This window comes from Nyctereutes procyonoides, unplaced genomic scaffold, assembly GCF_905146905.1.
Source record: "Nyctereutes procyonoides isolate TBG_1078 unplaced genomic scaffold, NYPRO_anot_genome, whole genome shotgun sequence".
Taxonomy (NCBI): domain Eukaryota; kingdom Metazoa; phylum Chordata; class Mammalia; order Carnivora; family Canidae; genus Nyctereutes; species Nyctereutes procyonoides.
Window position 1 is genome coordinate 23,589,179 of NW_026575035.1, and position 12,076 is coordinate 23,601,254.

A 12,076-nucleotide genomic window follows, 5' to 3' on the forward strand; every position below is an offset into this window, starting at 1 on the left:
AAACTCGACCAGCCTCTCAGGCGGGTCCTTCCTAACCCAGACGGACGAGCACACCCCGGTTTTAGAAACGAGGGAGTATCCGGGCTGGAGACCACTGGCTGTGGGGGTCATTCCTTTCCCCCACGGGGCCCCAGGAGCGGAGGATGAAGCAGGCTCCGGCGGCCTCGCCGCCCGCGCAGGCCTGGAGCCTTCGTGGGGGGCCCGCACGCCCCGGGAGGCAGCCCCGGGAGGGAGCCCCGCGCGGCCACCCGCACCGAGGACGCGCGGGCCACGGGGCCCGACGAGGCCAGCTCCGGGCGTTGTGACGACGCCGGGGGCCGAGCGGCGGGGGAGGGGCAGCCGACGGGCGCGGGGGCGCGGGGGCGCGGGGGGCGCGGGGCGCGGGGGGCGCGGGGGCGCGGGGCGCGGGGGCGCGGGGCGCGGGGGCGCGGGGGCGGCGCTGCGCCTGGTTGGGCCCACGCGCCTGAGCGCGCGCCCGGGGGGGGGGGGAGGCGAGGGGCGGGGCGGGGCGAGACTCGCCGCCCGCACGCCCTTGGGCCGGCCCCGCGCCGCAGTCCGTTTTGCTGGAGGCGCGCGCCGCCATTCGAGCGGTGCATGTGCGGCAATAGCACGTCTGTCCTGCTTCCTGCCACCGTGCCCGCCATCCGGAGAGCCACCGCCGCGGTGAGTCGCGGCGGCCAGGGTTCGCAGGGCCCCGCTCGGCCCGCAGCCGGCTGCCGCCTCCGTGACCCCGGGCTGTCCGCGGCGCCCTGCCCTGCCCTGCCGGGTGCGGAGGGCGTGGGGTGCGACGCGCGGGGTCGGCGGGCCCGGGGCCGCGTTGCCCGCGGAGAGCCCGGGGTCGCGGCCGCGGCGGCGGATTCGCGCCCCCCCCCCTTCCGGCAGCCCCGAACCCGAGTCCTCCGCATTGCCATTGCGGGGCGAGCGCGGCCCGCGCGACCCCCGAAGCCGCCCTCCTCACCGCCCGCCGGGTCCGAGCTGGGAGGCGCCGGCACTAGGGCGGAGGCTCCCTGCCACGGGGCGGCGGGCTTCGCGGCTTACGTGGGTCTCCTTTTCGGATGAGAGGATGCAGCCTGGTTCTGAATTAAAGACGTTGAAGGTTGCGTGTCTTACAGAATCAGAAGTACTTTTGTTGTTGTTTGTCTTTTTTAAGAAAACTTGAGAATGAAGGTCTCAAACTTATTTTTAACTCCCCCGCCCGCCCATCACCTTTTTGCGGTGGAAAAATTCCACAGCGTTTGTGGGAGACTTTGATGGTTTGACTCCAAAGAGACGCTCTTTCTTAGAATGTGGTTGCTGATCTTTTGCACCGGAGAATGTCTAACTGGGACCTCCTTTTTTTTTTTTTTTTTTTTTTTTTAACTGGGACCTCTTTAAGTGCTAAAAGGCCGCATACGGACTGAGAAGCCAAGTGAAGGATTTTCGTCTTTGAAGACGTCTACAAGGATTGATTGACCTGCTACGGGGCTATGTTCTGTAATTCAGGCATCCGCCTTAACCAAAGCTTCAGTGTATAACAATTCTGGATGGGTTTATTTAGGCATTGTTTATTAATATTTCCTCTTCTCTTGTAGGTGATTTTCCTGCATGGATATGGAGATACAGGGTACGTACCCTTATTAGTAATAGTAATGAAAGGAGGTTATGCAACCCTATGACATTAAAGGTTTATTGAAGAACTCTAGAAATGTATTAAAGAATATTGGTAGTCCTACTTACAGTCCAGGAATAAGCTACAATCTTTTCATTTAAAAAAAAAATCCCAGAATTTTTCTCTCATCATCTTAAATTTCTCATTTTCAACTCATGTTTCTGGAACGGATTAAAATTGCAAACTCCTCCTTGAGTTGCTATGGGTATTAGACGCCAGAGATGGGTGGAATGTTTGTAGAGACACTGTGCAATTGAGAGTTCTCTACAGGACTTAAAATTTCAGAGCGGGTTAAGAAGAAATAGTTGATTTTGATAAGGAAGTAATAGCAATGTGAGGTGTACAGTGTTCTGATTTAGAGCTTAGATATACCTTGTTTTTTTTTTATTTATGATAGTCACACAGAGAGAGAGAGAGAGAGAGAGAGGCAGAGACACAGGCAGAGGGAGAAGCAGGCTCCATGCACTGGGAGCCCGACGTGGGATTCGATCCAGGGTCTCCAGGATCGTGCCCTGGGCCAAAGGCAGGCGCCAAACCGCTGCGCCACCCAGGGATCCCTAGATATACCTTTTAAAGAAAAAAATCATTTGAAGTTCAAGTGAGGCCACTCTGGTATTTATTTAGATAGAGTCGGATCAAACAAATTTTGTTCTGTAATTTTGGAGACATGATTTATCATTCTCTTAGGCTTTTTCTGTTTTGAGAGCTTTTTGTATTTAAACTCATGATTATCAGGGCGCCTGGCTGCCTCAGTCTATAGAGCATGCAGCACTTGATCTCAGGGATGTACGTTCAAGGCCCACATTGGGTGTGGAGTAGTAAAAAGCAGTGATTATCTATTTGAAACTTGGGCAGAAGTGTTGTTAAAAAAAATTACAGAACTGGAGGAAAACTGTGGATTAAAATAAATTTTGATAGAGTAGCCAAAAACTATTAAATCCTCTTTATAAGGAAGCATTCTGCTAGATTAGGTTAGTAAAAGTGATTTTCTTTTTTTTATATAATAAATTTATTTTTTATTGGTGTTCAATTTACCAACATACAGAATAACACCCAGTGCTCATCCCGTCAAGTGTCCCCCTCAGTGCCTGTCACCCACTCACCCCCACCCCCCGCCCACCTCCCCTTCCACCACCCCTAGTTCGTTTCCCAGACTTAGGAGTCTTTATGTTCTGTCTTCCTTTCTGATATTTCCCACACATTTCTTCTCCCTTCCCTTATATTCCCTTTCACTATTATTCATATTCCCCAAATGAATGAGAACATACACTGTTTGTCCTTCTCCGATTGACTTACTTCACTCAGCATAATACCCTCCAGTTCCATCCATGTGGAAGCAAATGGTGGGTACTTGTCGTTTCTAATGGCTGAGTAATATTCCATTGTATACATAAACCACACCTTCTTTATCCATTCATCTTTCGATGGACACCGAGGCTCCTTCCCCAGTTTGGCTATTGTGGACATTGCTGCTAGAAACATCGGGGTGCAGGTGTCCCAGCGTTTCATTGCATCTGAATCTTTGGGGTAAATCCCTAACTGTGCAATTGCTGGGTCATAGGGCAGGTCTATTTTTAACTCTTTGAGGAACCTCCACACAGTTTTCCAGAGTGGCTGCACCAGTTCACATTCCCACCAACAGTGCAAAGGGTTCCCTTTTCTCCGCATCCTCTCCAACATTTGTGGTTTCCTGCCTTGTTAATTTTCCCCATTCTCACTGGTGTGAGGTGGTATCTCATTGTGGTTTTGATTTGTATTTCCCTGATGGCAAGTGATGCAGAGCATTTTCTCATGTGCGTGTTGGCCATGTCTATGTCTTCCTCTGTGAGATTTCTCTTCATGTCTTTTGCCCATTTCATGATTGGACTGTTTGGTTCTTTGGTGTTGAGTTTAAGAAGTTCTTTATAGATCTTGGAAACTAGCCCTTTATCTGATAGTCATTTGCAAGTATCTTCTCCCATTCTGTAGGTTGTCTTTGAATTTTGTTGACTGTATACATGGCTGTGCAAAAGCTTCTTATCTTGATGAAGTCCCAATGGTTCATTTTTGCTTTTGTTTCTTTTGCCTTTGTGGATGTATCTTGCAAGAAGTTACCGTGGCCCAGTTCAAAAAGGGTGTCGCCTGTGTTCTCCTCTAGGATTTTGATGGAATCTTGTCTCACATTTAGATCTTTCATCCATTTTGAGTTTATCTTTATGGTGCAAGAGGGTGGTCCAGTTTAATTCTTCTGCATGTGGATGTCCAATTTTCCCAGCACCATTTATTGAAGAGAACTTCCAATGGATAGTCTTTCCTCCTTTATCGAATATTAGTTGACCATAAACTTGAGGGTCCACTTCTGGGTTCTCTGTTCTGTTCCATTGATCTATGTGTCTGTTTTTGTGCCAGTACCACATTGTCTTCATGACCACAGCTTTGTAGTTCAACCTGAAATCTGGCATTGTGATGCCCCCAGCTATGGTTTTCTTTTTTAAAATTCCCCTGGCTATTCAGGGTCTTTTCTGATTCCACACAAATCTTAAAATGATTTGTTCTAACTCTCTGAAGAAAGTCCATGGTAATTTGATAGGGATTGCATTAAATGTGTAAATTGCCCTGGGTAACATTGACATTTTCACAGTATTAATTCTGCCAATCCATGAGCATGGAATATTTTTCCATCTCTTTTGTGTCTTCCTCAGTTTCTTTCAGAAGTGTTCTATAGTTTTTAGGGTATAGATCCTTGACCTCTTTGGTTAGGTTTATTCCTAGGTATCTTATGCTTTTGGGTGCAACTGTAGATGGGATTGACTCCTGTATTTCTCTTTGGTCAGTCTCATTGTTAGTGTATAGAAATGCCACTGATTTCTGGGCATTGATTTTTGTATCCTGCCACGCTATCAAATTGCTGTATGAGTTCTAGCAATCTTGGGGTGGAGGCTTTTGGGTTTTCTACGTAGAGTATCATGTCATCGGTGAAGAGGGAGAGTTTGACTTCTTCTTTGCCAATTTGAATGCCTTTAATGTCTTTTTGTTGTCTGATTGCTGAGGCTAGGACTTCCAGTACTATGTTGAATAGCAGTGGTGAGAGTGGACATCCCTGTCTTGTTCCTGATCTTAGGGGAAAGGCTCCCAGTGCTTCCCCATTGAGAATGATATTTGCTGTGGGCTTTTCGTAGATGGCTTTTAAGGTGTTGAGGAATGTTCCCTCTATCCCTATACTCTGAAGAGTTTTGATCAGGAATGGATGCTGTATTTTGTCAAATGCTTTCTCTGCATCTAATGAGAGGATCATATGGTTCTTGGCTTTTCTCTTGCTGATATGATGAATCACAGTGATTGTTTTACGAGTGTTGAACCAGCTGTGTGTCCTGGGGATGAATCCTACTTGGTCATGGTGAATAATTTTCTTAATGTACTATTGGATCCTATCTTGTTGAGAATTTTTGCATCCATGTTCATCAGGGATATTGGTCTGTAATTCTCCTTTTTGGTGGGGTCTTTGTCTGGTTTTGGAATTAAGGTGATGCTGGCCTCATAGAACGAATTTGGAAGTACTCCATCTCTTTCTATCTTTCCAAACAGCTTTAGTAGAATAGGTATGGTTTTTTCTTTAAACATTTGATAGAATTCCCCTGTGAAGCCATCTGGCCCTGGACTTTTGTGTCTTGGGAGGTTTTTGATGACTGCTTCAATTCCCTCCCTGGTTATTGGCCTGTTCAGGTTTTTCTGTTTCTTCCTGTTCCTGTTTTGGTAGTTTGTGGCTTTCCAGGAATGCGTCCATTTCTTCTAGATTGCCTAATTTATTGGCGTAGAGCTGTTCATAATATGTTTTTAAAATCGTTTGTATTGGTGTTGGTAGTGATCTCTCCTTTCTCATTCATGATTTTTTTAATTTGAGTCTTCTCTCTCTTGTTTTTAATAAGGCTGGCTAATGGTTTATCTATCTTATTCTTTCAAAGAACCAACTCCTGGTTTGTTGATCTGTTCCACAGTTCTTCTGGTCTCGATTTCGTTGAGTTCTGCTAGAATCTTTATTAACTGTCTTCTTCTGCTGGGTATAGGATCTATTTGCTGTTTTTTCTCTAGCTCCTTTATGTGTAAGGTTAGCTTTTGTATTTGAGTTCTTTCCAGTTTTTGAATGGATGCTTGTATTGTGATGTATTTCCCCCTTAGGACTGCTTTTGCTGCATCCCAAAGATTTTGAACGTTGTATCTTCATTCTCATTAGTTTCCATGAATCTTTTTAATTCTTCCTTAATTTCCTGGTTGACCCTTTCATCTTTTAGCAGGATGGTCCTTAACCTCCACGTGTTTGAGGTCCTTCCAAACTTCTTGTTGTGATTTAGTTCTAATTTCAAGGCATTATAGTCTGAGAATATGCAGGGGATGATCCCAATCTTTGGTATCGGTTCAGACCCGATTTGTGACTCAGTATGTGGTCTATTCTGGAGGAAGTTCCATGTGCACTTGAGAAGAATGTGTATTCAGTTGAGTTTGGATGTAAAGTTCTGTAGATATCTGTGAAATCCATCTGGTCCAGTGTATCATTTAAAGCTTCCGTTTCTTTGGAGATGTTGTGCTTAGAAGACCTATCGATTGTAGAAAGTGCTACATTGAAGTCACCAAGTATAAGTGTATTATTATCTAAGTATTTCTTCACTTTGGTTATTAATTGATTGGCAGCTCCCACATTTGGGGCATATATATTGAGGATTGTTAAGTCCTCTTGTTGGATAGATCCTTTAAGTATGAGATAGTGTCCCTCTTCATCTCTCACTATAGTCTTCGGGGTAAATTTTAGTTTATCTGATATAAGGATGGCTACCCCTGCTTTCTTTTGAGGACCATTTGAATGGTAAATGGTTCTCCAACCTTTTATTTTCAGGCTGTAGGTGTCCTTCTGTCTAAAATGAGTCTCTTGTAGACAGCAAATAGATGGATCCTGCTTTTTTATCCAGTCTGAAACCCTGCGCCTTTTGATGGGGTCATTAAGCCCGTTCAGGTTCAGAGTTACTATCGAAAGATATCAGTTTAGTGTCATCATGATATCTATTCAGTCCTTGTTTTTGTGGATTGTTCCACTGGACTTCTTCTTAAAGGGGAATGTTAAGAGTCCCCCTTAAAATTTCTTGCAGAGCTGGTTTGGAGGTCCCATATTCTTTCAGTTCCTGCCTGTCTTGGAAGCTCTTTATCTCTCCTTCCATTTTGAATGAGAGCCTTGCTGGATAAAGTATTCTTGGTTGCATGTTCTTCTCATTTAGGACCCTGAATATATCCTGCCAGCCCTTTCTGGCCTGCCAGGTCTCTGTGGAGAGGTCTGCTGTTACCCTAATACTCCTCCCCATAAAAGTCAGGGATTTCTTGTCTCTTGCTGCTTTAAGGATCTTCTCTTTATCTTTGGAATTTGCAAGCTTAACTATTAAATGTCGAGGTGTTGAATGGTTTTTATTGATTTTAGGGGAGGATCTCTCTATTTCCTGGATCTGAATGCCTGTTTCCCTTCCCAGATTAGAAAAGTTTTCAGCTATGGTTTGTTCAAATACATATTCTGGTCCTCTGTCCCTTTTGGCGCCCTTGGGAACCCCAATTAAACGTAGGTTTTTCTTCCTCAGGCTGTCGTTTATTTCCCTTAATCTGTCTTCATGGTCTTTTAATTGTTTGTCTCTTTTTTCCTCAGTTTCCCTCTTTGCCATCAACTTGTCTTCTGTGTCACTCACTGGTTCTTCCACCTCGTTAACCCTCGGCCTTAGGACTTCTAGTTTGGATTGCATCTCATTCAATTGATTTTTAATTTCTGCCTGATTGGATCTAAATTCTGCAGTCATGAAGTCTCTTGAGTCCTTTATGCTTTTTTCTAGAGCCACCAGGAGGTGTATAATAGTGCTTCTGAATTGGTTTTCTGACATTGAATTGTAATCCAGATTTTGTAACTCTGTGGGAGAGAGGACTGTTTCTGATTCTTTCTTTTGAGGTGAGGTTTTCCTTCTAGTCATTTTGCTCAGTGCAGAGTGGCCAAAAGCAAGTTGTATTGGGAAAAGGAGAAAAAGAGAGGCGAAAAAGAAGGAAAGAAAAGAGAAAAAGGAAAAAGGAAGAAAAAAAGAGAAAGAAAAAGAGGAAAAAAGGGTGGGGGAAGGAAACAAAAAGCAAAAAAGCAAAAAAAAAAAAACAAAAACCAAAAAACACAGGAGAGTATCTTCTGATTCTGTATATTTAAGTCCCTTGACTTCCCCTGGAACTGGTCCGTCTAGCTGGTCTTCTGGGGGAGGGGCCTGCTGTGCTGATTCTCAGGTGTTAGCACTTGGGGGAGCTGCTCTGCCCCTGCCTGCTGCAGGGCTCAGCGCGGGTTGTTTACCCCGTGGGGCCCCAGGAGGATCAGCCGCAGTTGCTATGGCAACTCTGGAAGCCTGGAGTCAGCCCCTGCAGGAACTACGGGGCTCTCCGTTTACAGGGCCTGGGGGCTCCGGGGCGGGGCCGCTGATCTGCTCAGCTCGGGGCAGGAGCGTCCTCGCTGTCCTGGGCCCTCCCGGCCTCTGCCTGTCCCGGGGGAGGCCGGATCCTGGGCTGTGTCCCGGCGCCCTGTGCTCCGGGGCCTGCGCTGGTGGATTCGCGCTCCCGCCCCGCAGCCCCCTCCGCGGAGCCGCCGCCCGAGCCCCTCCGAGCTGCTCCGGCCCCGCCGTGCGCGCTGCAGCCCTTAGGGAGCTTCGCGCACTCTCCGGGGCGCAGGTGTCTGTTAGTGTCCCCGGGAGCCCGAGGGCATCCCCGCCCTCCTGGGTCCTGCTCCAACTCCCTGCGAGCCCCTTTCCGCCGGGAAGGTTGGTGCAGCTCCTGCTCCTCCGGGACGGGGACGGGGCTCTCCTGTCCTGGGGACACTCGCCCCGGCCTCAGCCCGGCTCCTCGCGCGCCCCCTCCCCCTCGGAGGCCTTTTGTTCCTTTATTTCTTTTTCCCCCGTCTTCCTACCTTGATGGAAGCGCGAACTCTTCTCACTAGCATTCCAGCTGTTCTTTCTTTAAATCTCAGGCCGAATTCGTAGTTTGAAGGTTATCTAGGTAATTTGTTGGGGACAGATGATTTGGGGACCCTACTCTTCTGCCATCCTGCCCCTCCTCCTAAAAGTGATTTTCTTATATTCTCTTAAGCCTACTATGTAGAAATACATGACATATAATCTTGTTTGGAGTTAGGGGAAAGGTTGCAGGACTCTTTCTGGCAATCAGGTTGTTGGCCGACTTAACTAAAGAGAGGCTTAGAGGAGCCCTCTTTTACAACCAAACCCTTCTAATGCTGAGAGTCAGGGAAGACCTTGCTACCCTGTAACTTTGCTAGTAAGGAGATGCAGGCCTGAAGAATCAGTCTAAAAGGAGCACCTGTAGGAAGGTTCTCTGTCGACCCCAATTTGGCCATATTCCATGCAGTGAAATTAAAGAGTGAACATGATGAAGAAAATGAACAATGTGAGATTAAAAATGCCAAGAGCATCCATAGCATCTTGACTAAGAATTAAGTTTATATAAAAAAATTATAGGTTTCCTTGGGACGCTCAGGTGGCTCAGTGGTTGAGCGTCTGCCTTTGGCTCAGGGTGTGATCGTGGGGTCCCAGGATCGAGTCCCACATCAGGCTTCCTGCATGGAGCCTGCTTCTCCCTCTGCCTGTGTATCTCTCTCTCTCTCTCTCTCTCTCTCTCTCTCTCTGTCTCTCATGAATAAATAAAGTCTTTAAAAAAAAGTTTCAGATTTTAAAAATACTTTTTAAGATAGTATTATAGAAAAACTGACTCATGGCGCATAGGTGGCTCACTGGGTACAGTGTTGAATCTTGATTTTAGCTCGGGTAGTGATCTCAGAGTGGTGAGATGGAGCCCGGCATTGGGCTCCAGGCTGAGCATGGAACCTGCTTGATTCTCTGTACCTCTCCCTCTGCTCCCCACCCAAATTTCTCTCTCTCTCTACACCGTTCTAAAAAAAAAGAAAAGCTGACTCTAAATTGGTTTCATGAGTACATAATAAAATTCAGAACCAGTCAATACAAGAAGTGGCAATTTAATATTTATATTTGTCAGGTTAACTTGGAGAATGATAGGGATTAAGTGATTTGGTTTGTCACTATTAAAATGGGCAGCTTTTGCCTCTTTTTTGGTTAAGGTTCTTTTTTGTAGAACTACCCAACGTGTATTGTCTGGTAACTTAGGTCTTGAGGTCCGTGTCTTTTAGGTTCCTTGTGAAAGAAGTGGCCAAAAAAGATTGAAGACCTGTATAATTCTGTATTTCATCAATTTTAATATGTACTTTTCCTCACATTTTTATGTTTCCTAGATTGGTACTCCATTTACTACACTTATGTTTATTGTGGTGATGTTTTTTTTTTCCTTAAAGAGCTATTTTTTTCAGTGGTTCCCCTTATATGTCTTAGTGTCTAGGAAATATGATATAGCATATTTCTCCTCTTGAAAAAATTGATAGTGTATGCATTAGCATGTTAAAAGCTCTGACAGGTTTTGTTATAAAGAAACATATGGCAACCAAAGTGTTCCTAATAACGTATAATAAACTGAAACTAGTATTCAAAGGAATATATTTTCAACTATGCTGTATGGCATGAGATCACAGTTTTCCTTCTAAAACAGATAGCTTTGGGGGATCCCTGGGTGGCTCAGCGGTTTAGCGCCTGCCTTTGGCCCAGGGCACGATCCTGGAGTCCCGGGATCAAGTTCCGCGTCAGCCTCCCGGTGTGAAGCCTGCTTCTCCCTCCTCCTGTGTCTCTGCCTCTCTCTTTCTCTCTCTATGTCTATCATAAGTAAATAAATAAATAGATCTTAAAAAAATAAAACAGCCTTTGTTATGATTAAAATTTTTTTATACTTGTATTGTAAAAAAATCAAACTATAAATGAGAATGAAAAGTAGTTGAAATCCTAAAACCCAGAGATACTTATTTTTGATAGCATTTAAAAAATGTTTTATTTTGAAATCTTTTCAAATATATGGGAGAGTCGCAAGAATAGATTCCTGGGTGCCTGGGTGGCTCAGTGGGTTGAGCGTCTGCCTTCAGCTCAGGACATGATCTAGGGGTCCTGGGATCAAGCCCTATATTGGACTCCCTGCTTAGCAGGCAACCTGCTTTCTCTTCCTCTTCCTCTTCCTGCCACTCCCCCTGCTTGTGCTCTCTTTCTCTCTCTGTCATGGAAATAAATAAAATCTTAAAGAAAATTAGGTCTTTAAAAAAAATTAGAGATTCCTCAATATCTTTTATCCAAAATGTGTTCATTGATTGCTACTATGTTTGCTGAACCCCTTGAGGGTAAATTGCAATTACTCTGATTCTTTATTTCCAAACACTTTCACATGTAATTTCTAAGAAGGATGAGAGTCTCTTATGTAACCACATTCAGGAAATTTAGTGCTTTTTAAATATTATTGTCTAATATACTAAATATTCAAACTTAGCCAGTTGTCCCAGTCCTTTTTGGTAATTCCCTCCCTGTAATCCAGTTGCCAGTCACACATGTTTAACTGTTCCATCTCTTTAGTCTCGTTATTGGGAATAATTCCTCAGCTCTTGTTTGTCTTTCATGCCACTGACATTTTTTGAGAGATCAGGCTAGTCCTTTTGGAGAGAATGGGTAGTTTGCCATTTCCTCATGATTAGATTTATTAGATTAGTTTATGCATTTGGGGTAAAATACCATACAGACAATATGTCCTGTTCAGTGCTTCATGTCAAGAGACAGATGACAGCCTTTGTCCCATTATTGGTGTAACTTGGATCACTTGATTAAGGTGGTATTTTCCAGGTTTCTCTCCTCCAGTTATCTCCTTTTGTAGTTAAAAGCAAGTAGAGAGATAATTTGAGACTCTGCAAATTGTGTATTAAACTTTCACCCAACATTTTCAACATCCGTTGATGATTCTTACTGGACTTAATTATTTTTTTAAAGATTTTTATATTTATTCATGAGAGAGAGAGAGAGAGAAAGAGAGAGAGAGAGGCAGAGACATAGGCAGAGGGAGAAGCAGGCTTCATGCAGGAAGCCTGATGTGGGACTCCATCCTGGTACTCCAGGTTCACGCCCTGAGCCCAAGGCAGACGCTCAACTGCTGAGCCACCCGCTGAGCCACCCAGGCATCCCTGGACTTGTTAATATGATGTGATCTTCTAAGTCTGTCACTCCTTATGTTTATTAGTTTGCCACTCCCTGTTTACTTAATACTGACTATAGATTTATGTAATGACTTACATTCCATTATTATTACTTTTAAAAAAATTTTAACTTTTTCTTCTAAAATAATTTCAAATTTACATAAATGTTGCAGAAAAAATATTTAGATCTCCTGCTACCCTTTTTCGTAGATTACCCAATTGTTAACGTCTCTGAAACATTTGGGGCATATTGCAGAAATATTGCCTCTTTACTTCATAAAATTTTAGTGTGTATTTTGTAAGTACAAGAA

At 44.7% G+C, this 12,076-nt stretch overlaps 1 protein-coding gene across 2 annotated transcripts in view; it reads left to right on the forward strand.

Annotated features, from left to right (window-relative positions):
- The first annotated feature begins 527 nt into the window (after positions 1-527).
- The window catches only part of LYPLA1 (lysophospholipase 1), a 36,810-nt gene continuing 25,261 nt past the window's right edge, over positions 528-12,076 (forward strand). For both annotated transcript variants that reach the window (XM_055318313.1, XM_055318314.1), the window contains exons 1-2: positions 528-663; positions 1,572-1,603. In XM_055318313.1, the coding sequence (XP_055174288.1) occupies positions 595-663; positions 1,572-1,603 (101 nt within the window). In that variant the 5' untranslated portion in view covers positions 528-594. The remainder of the gene's footprint in view (positions 664-1,571; positions 1,604-12,076) is intronic.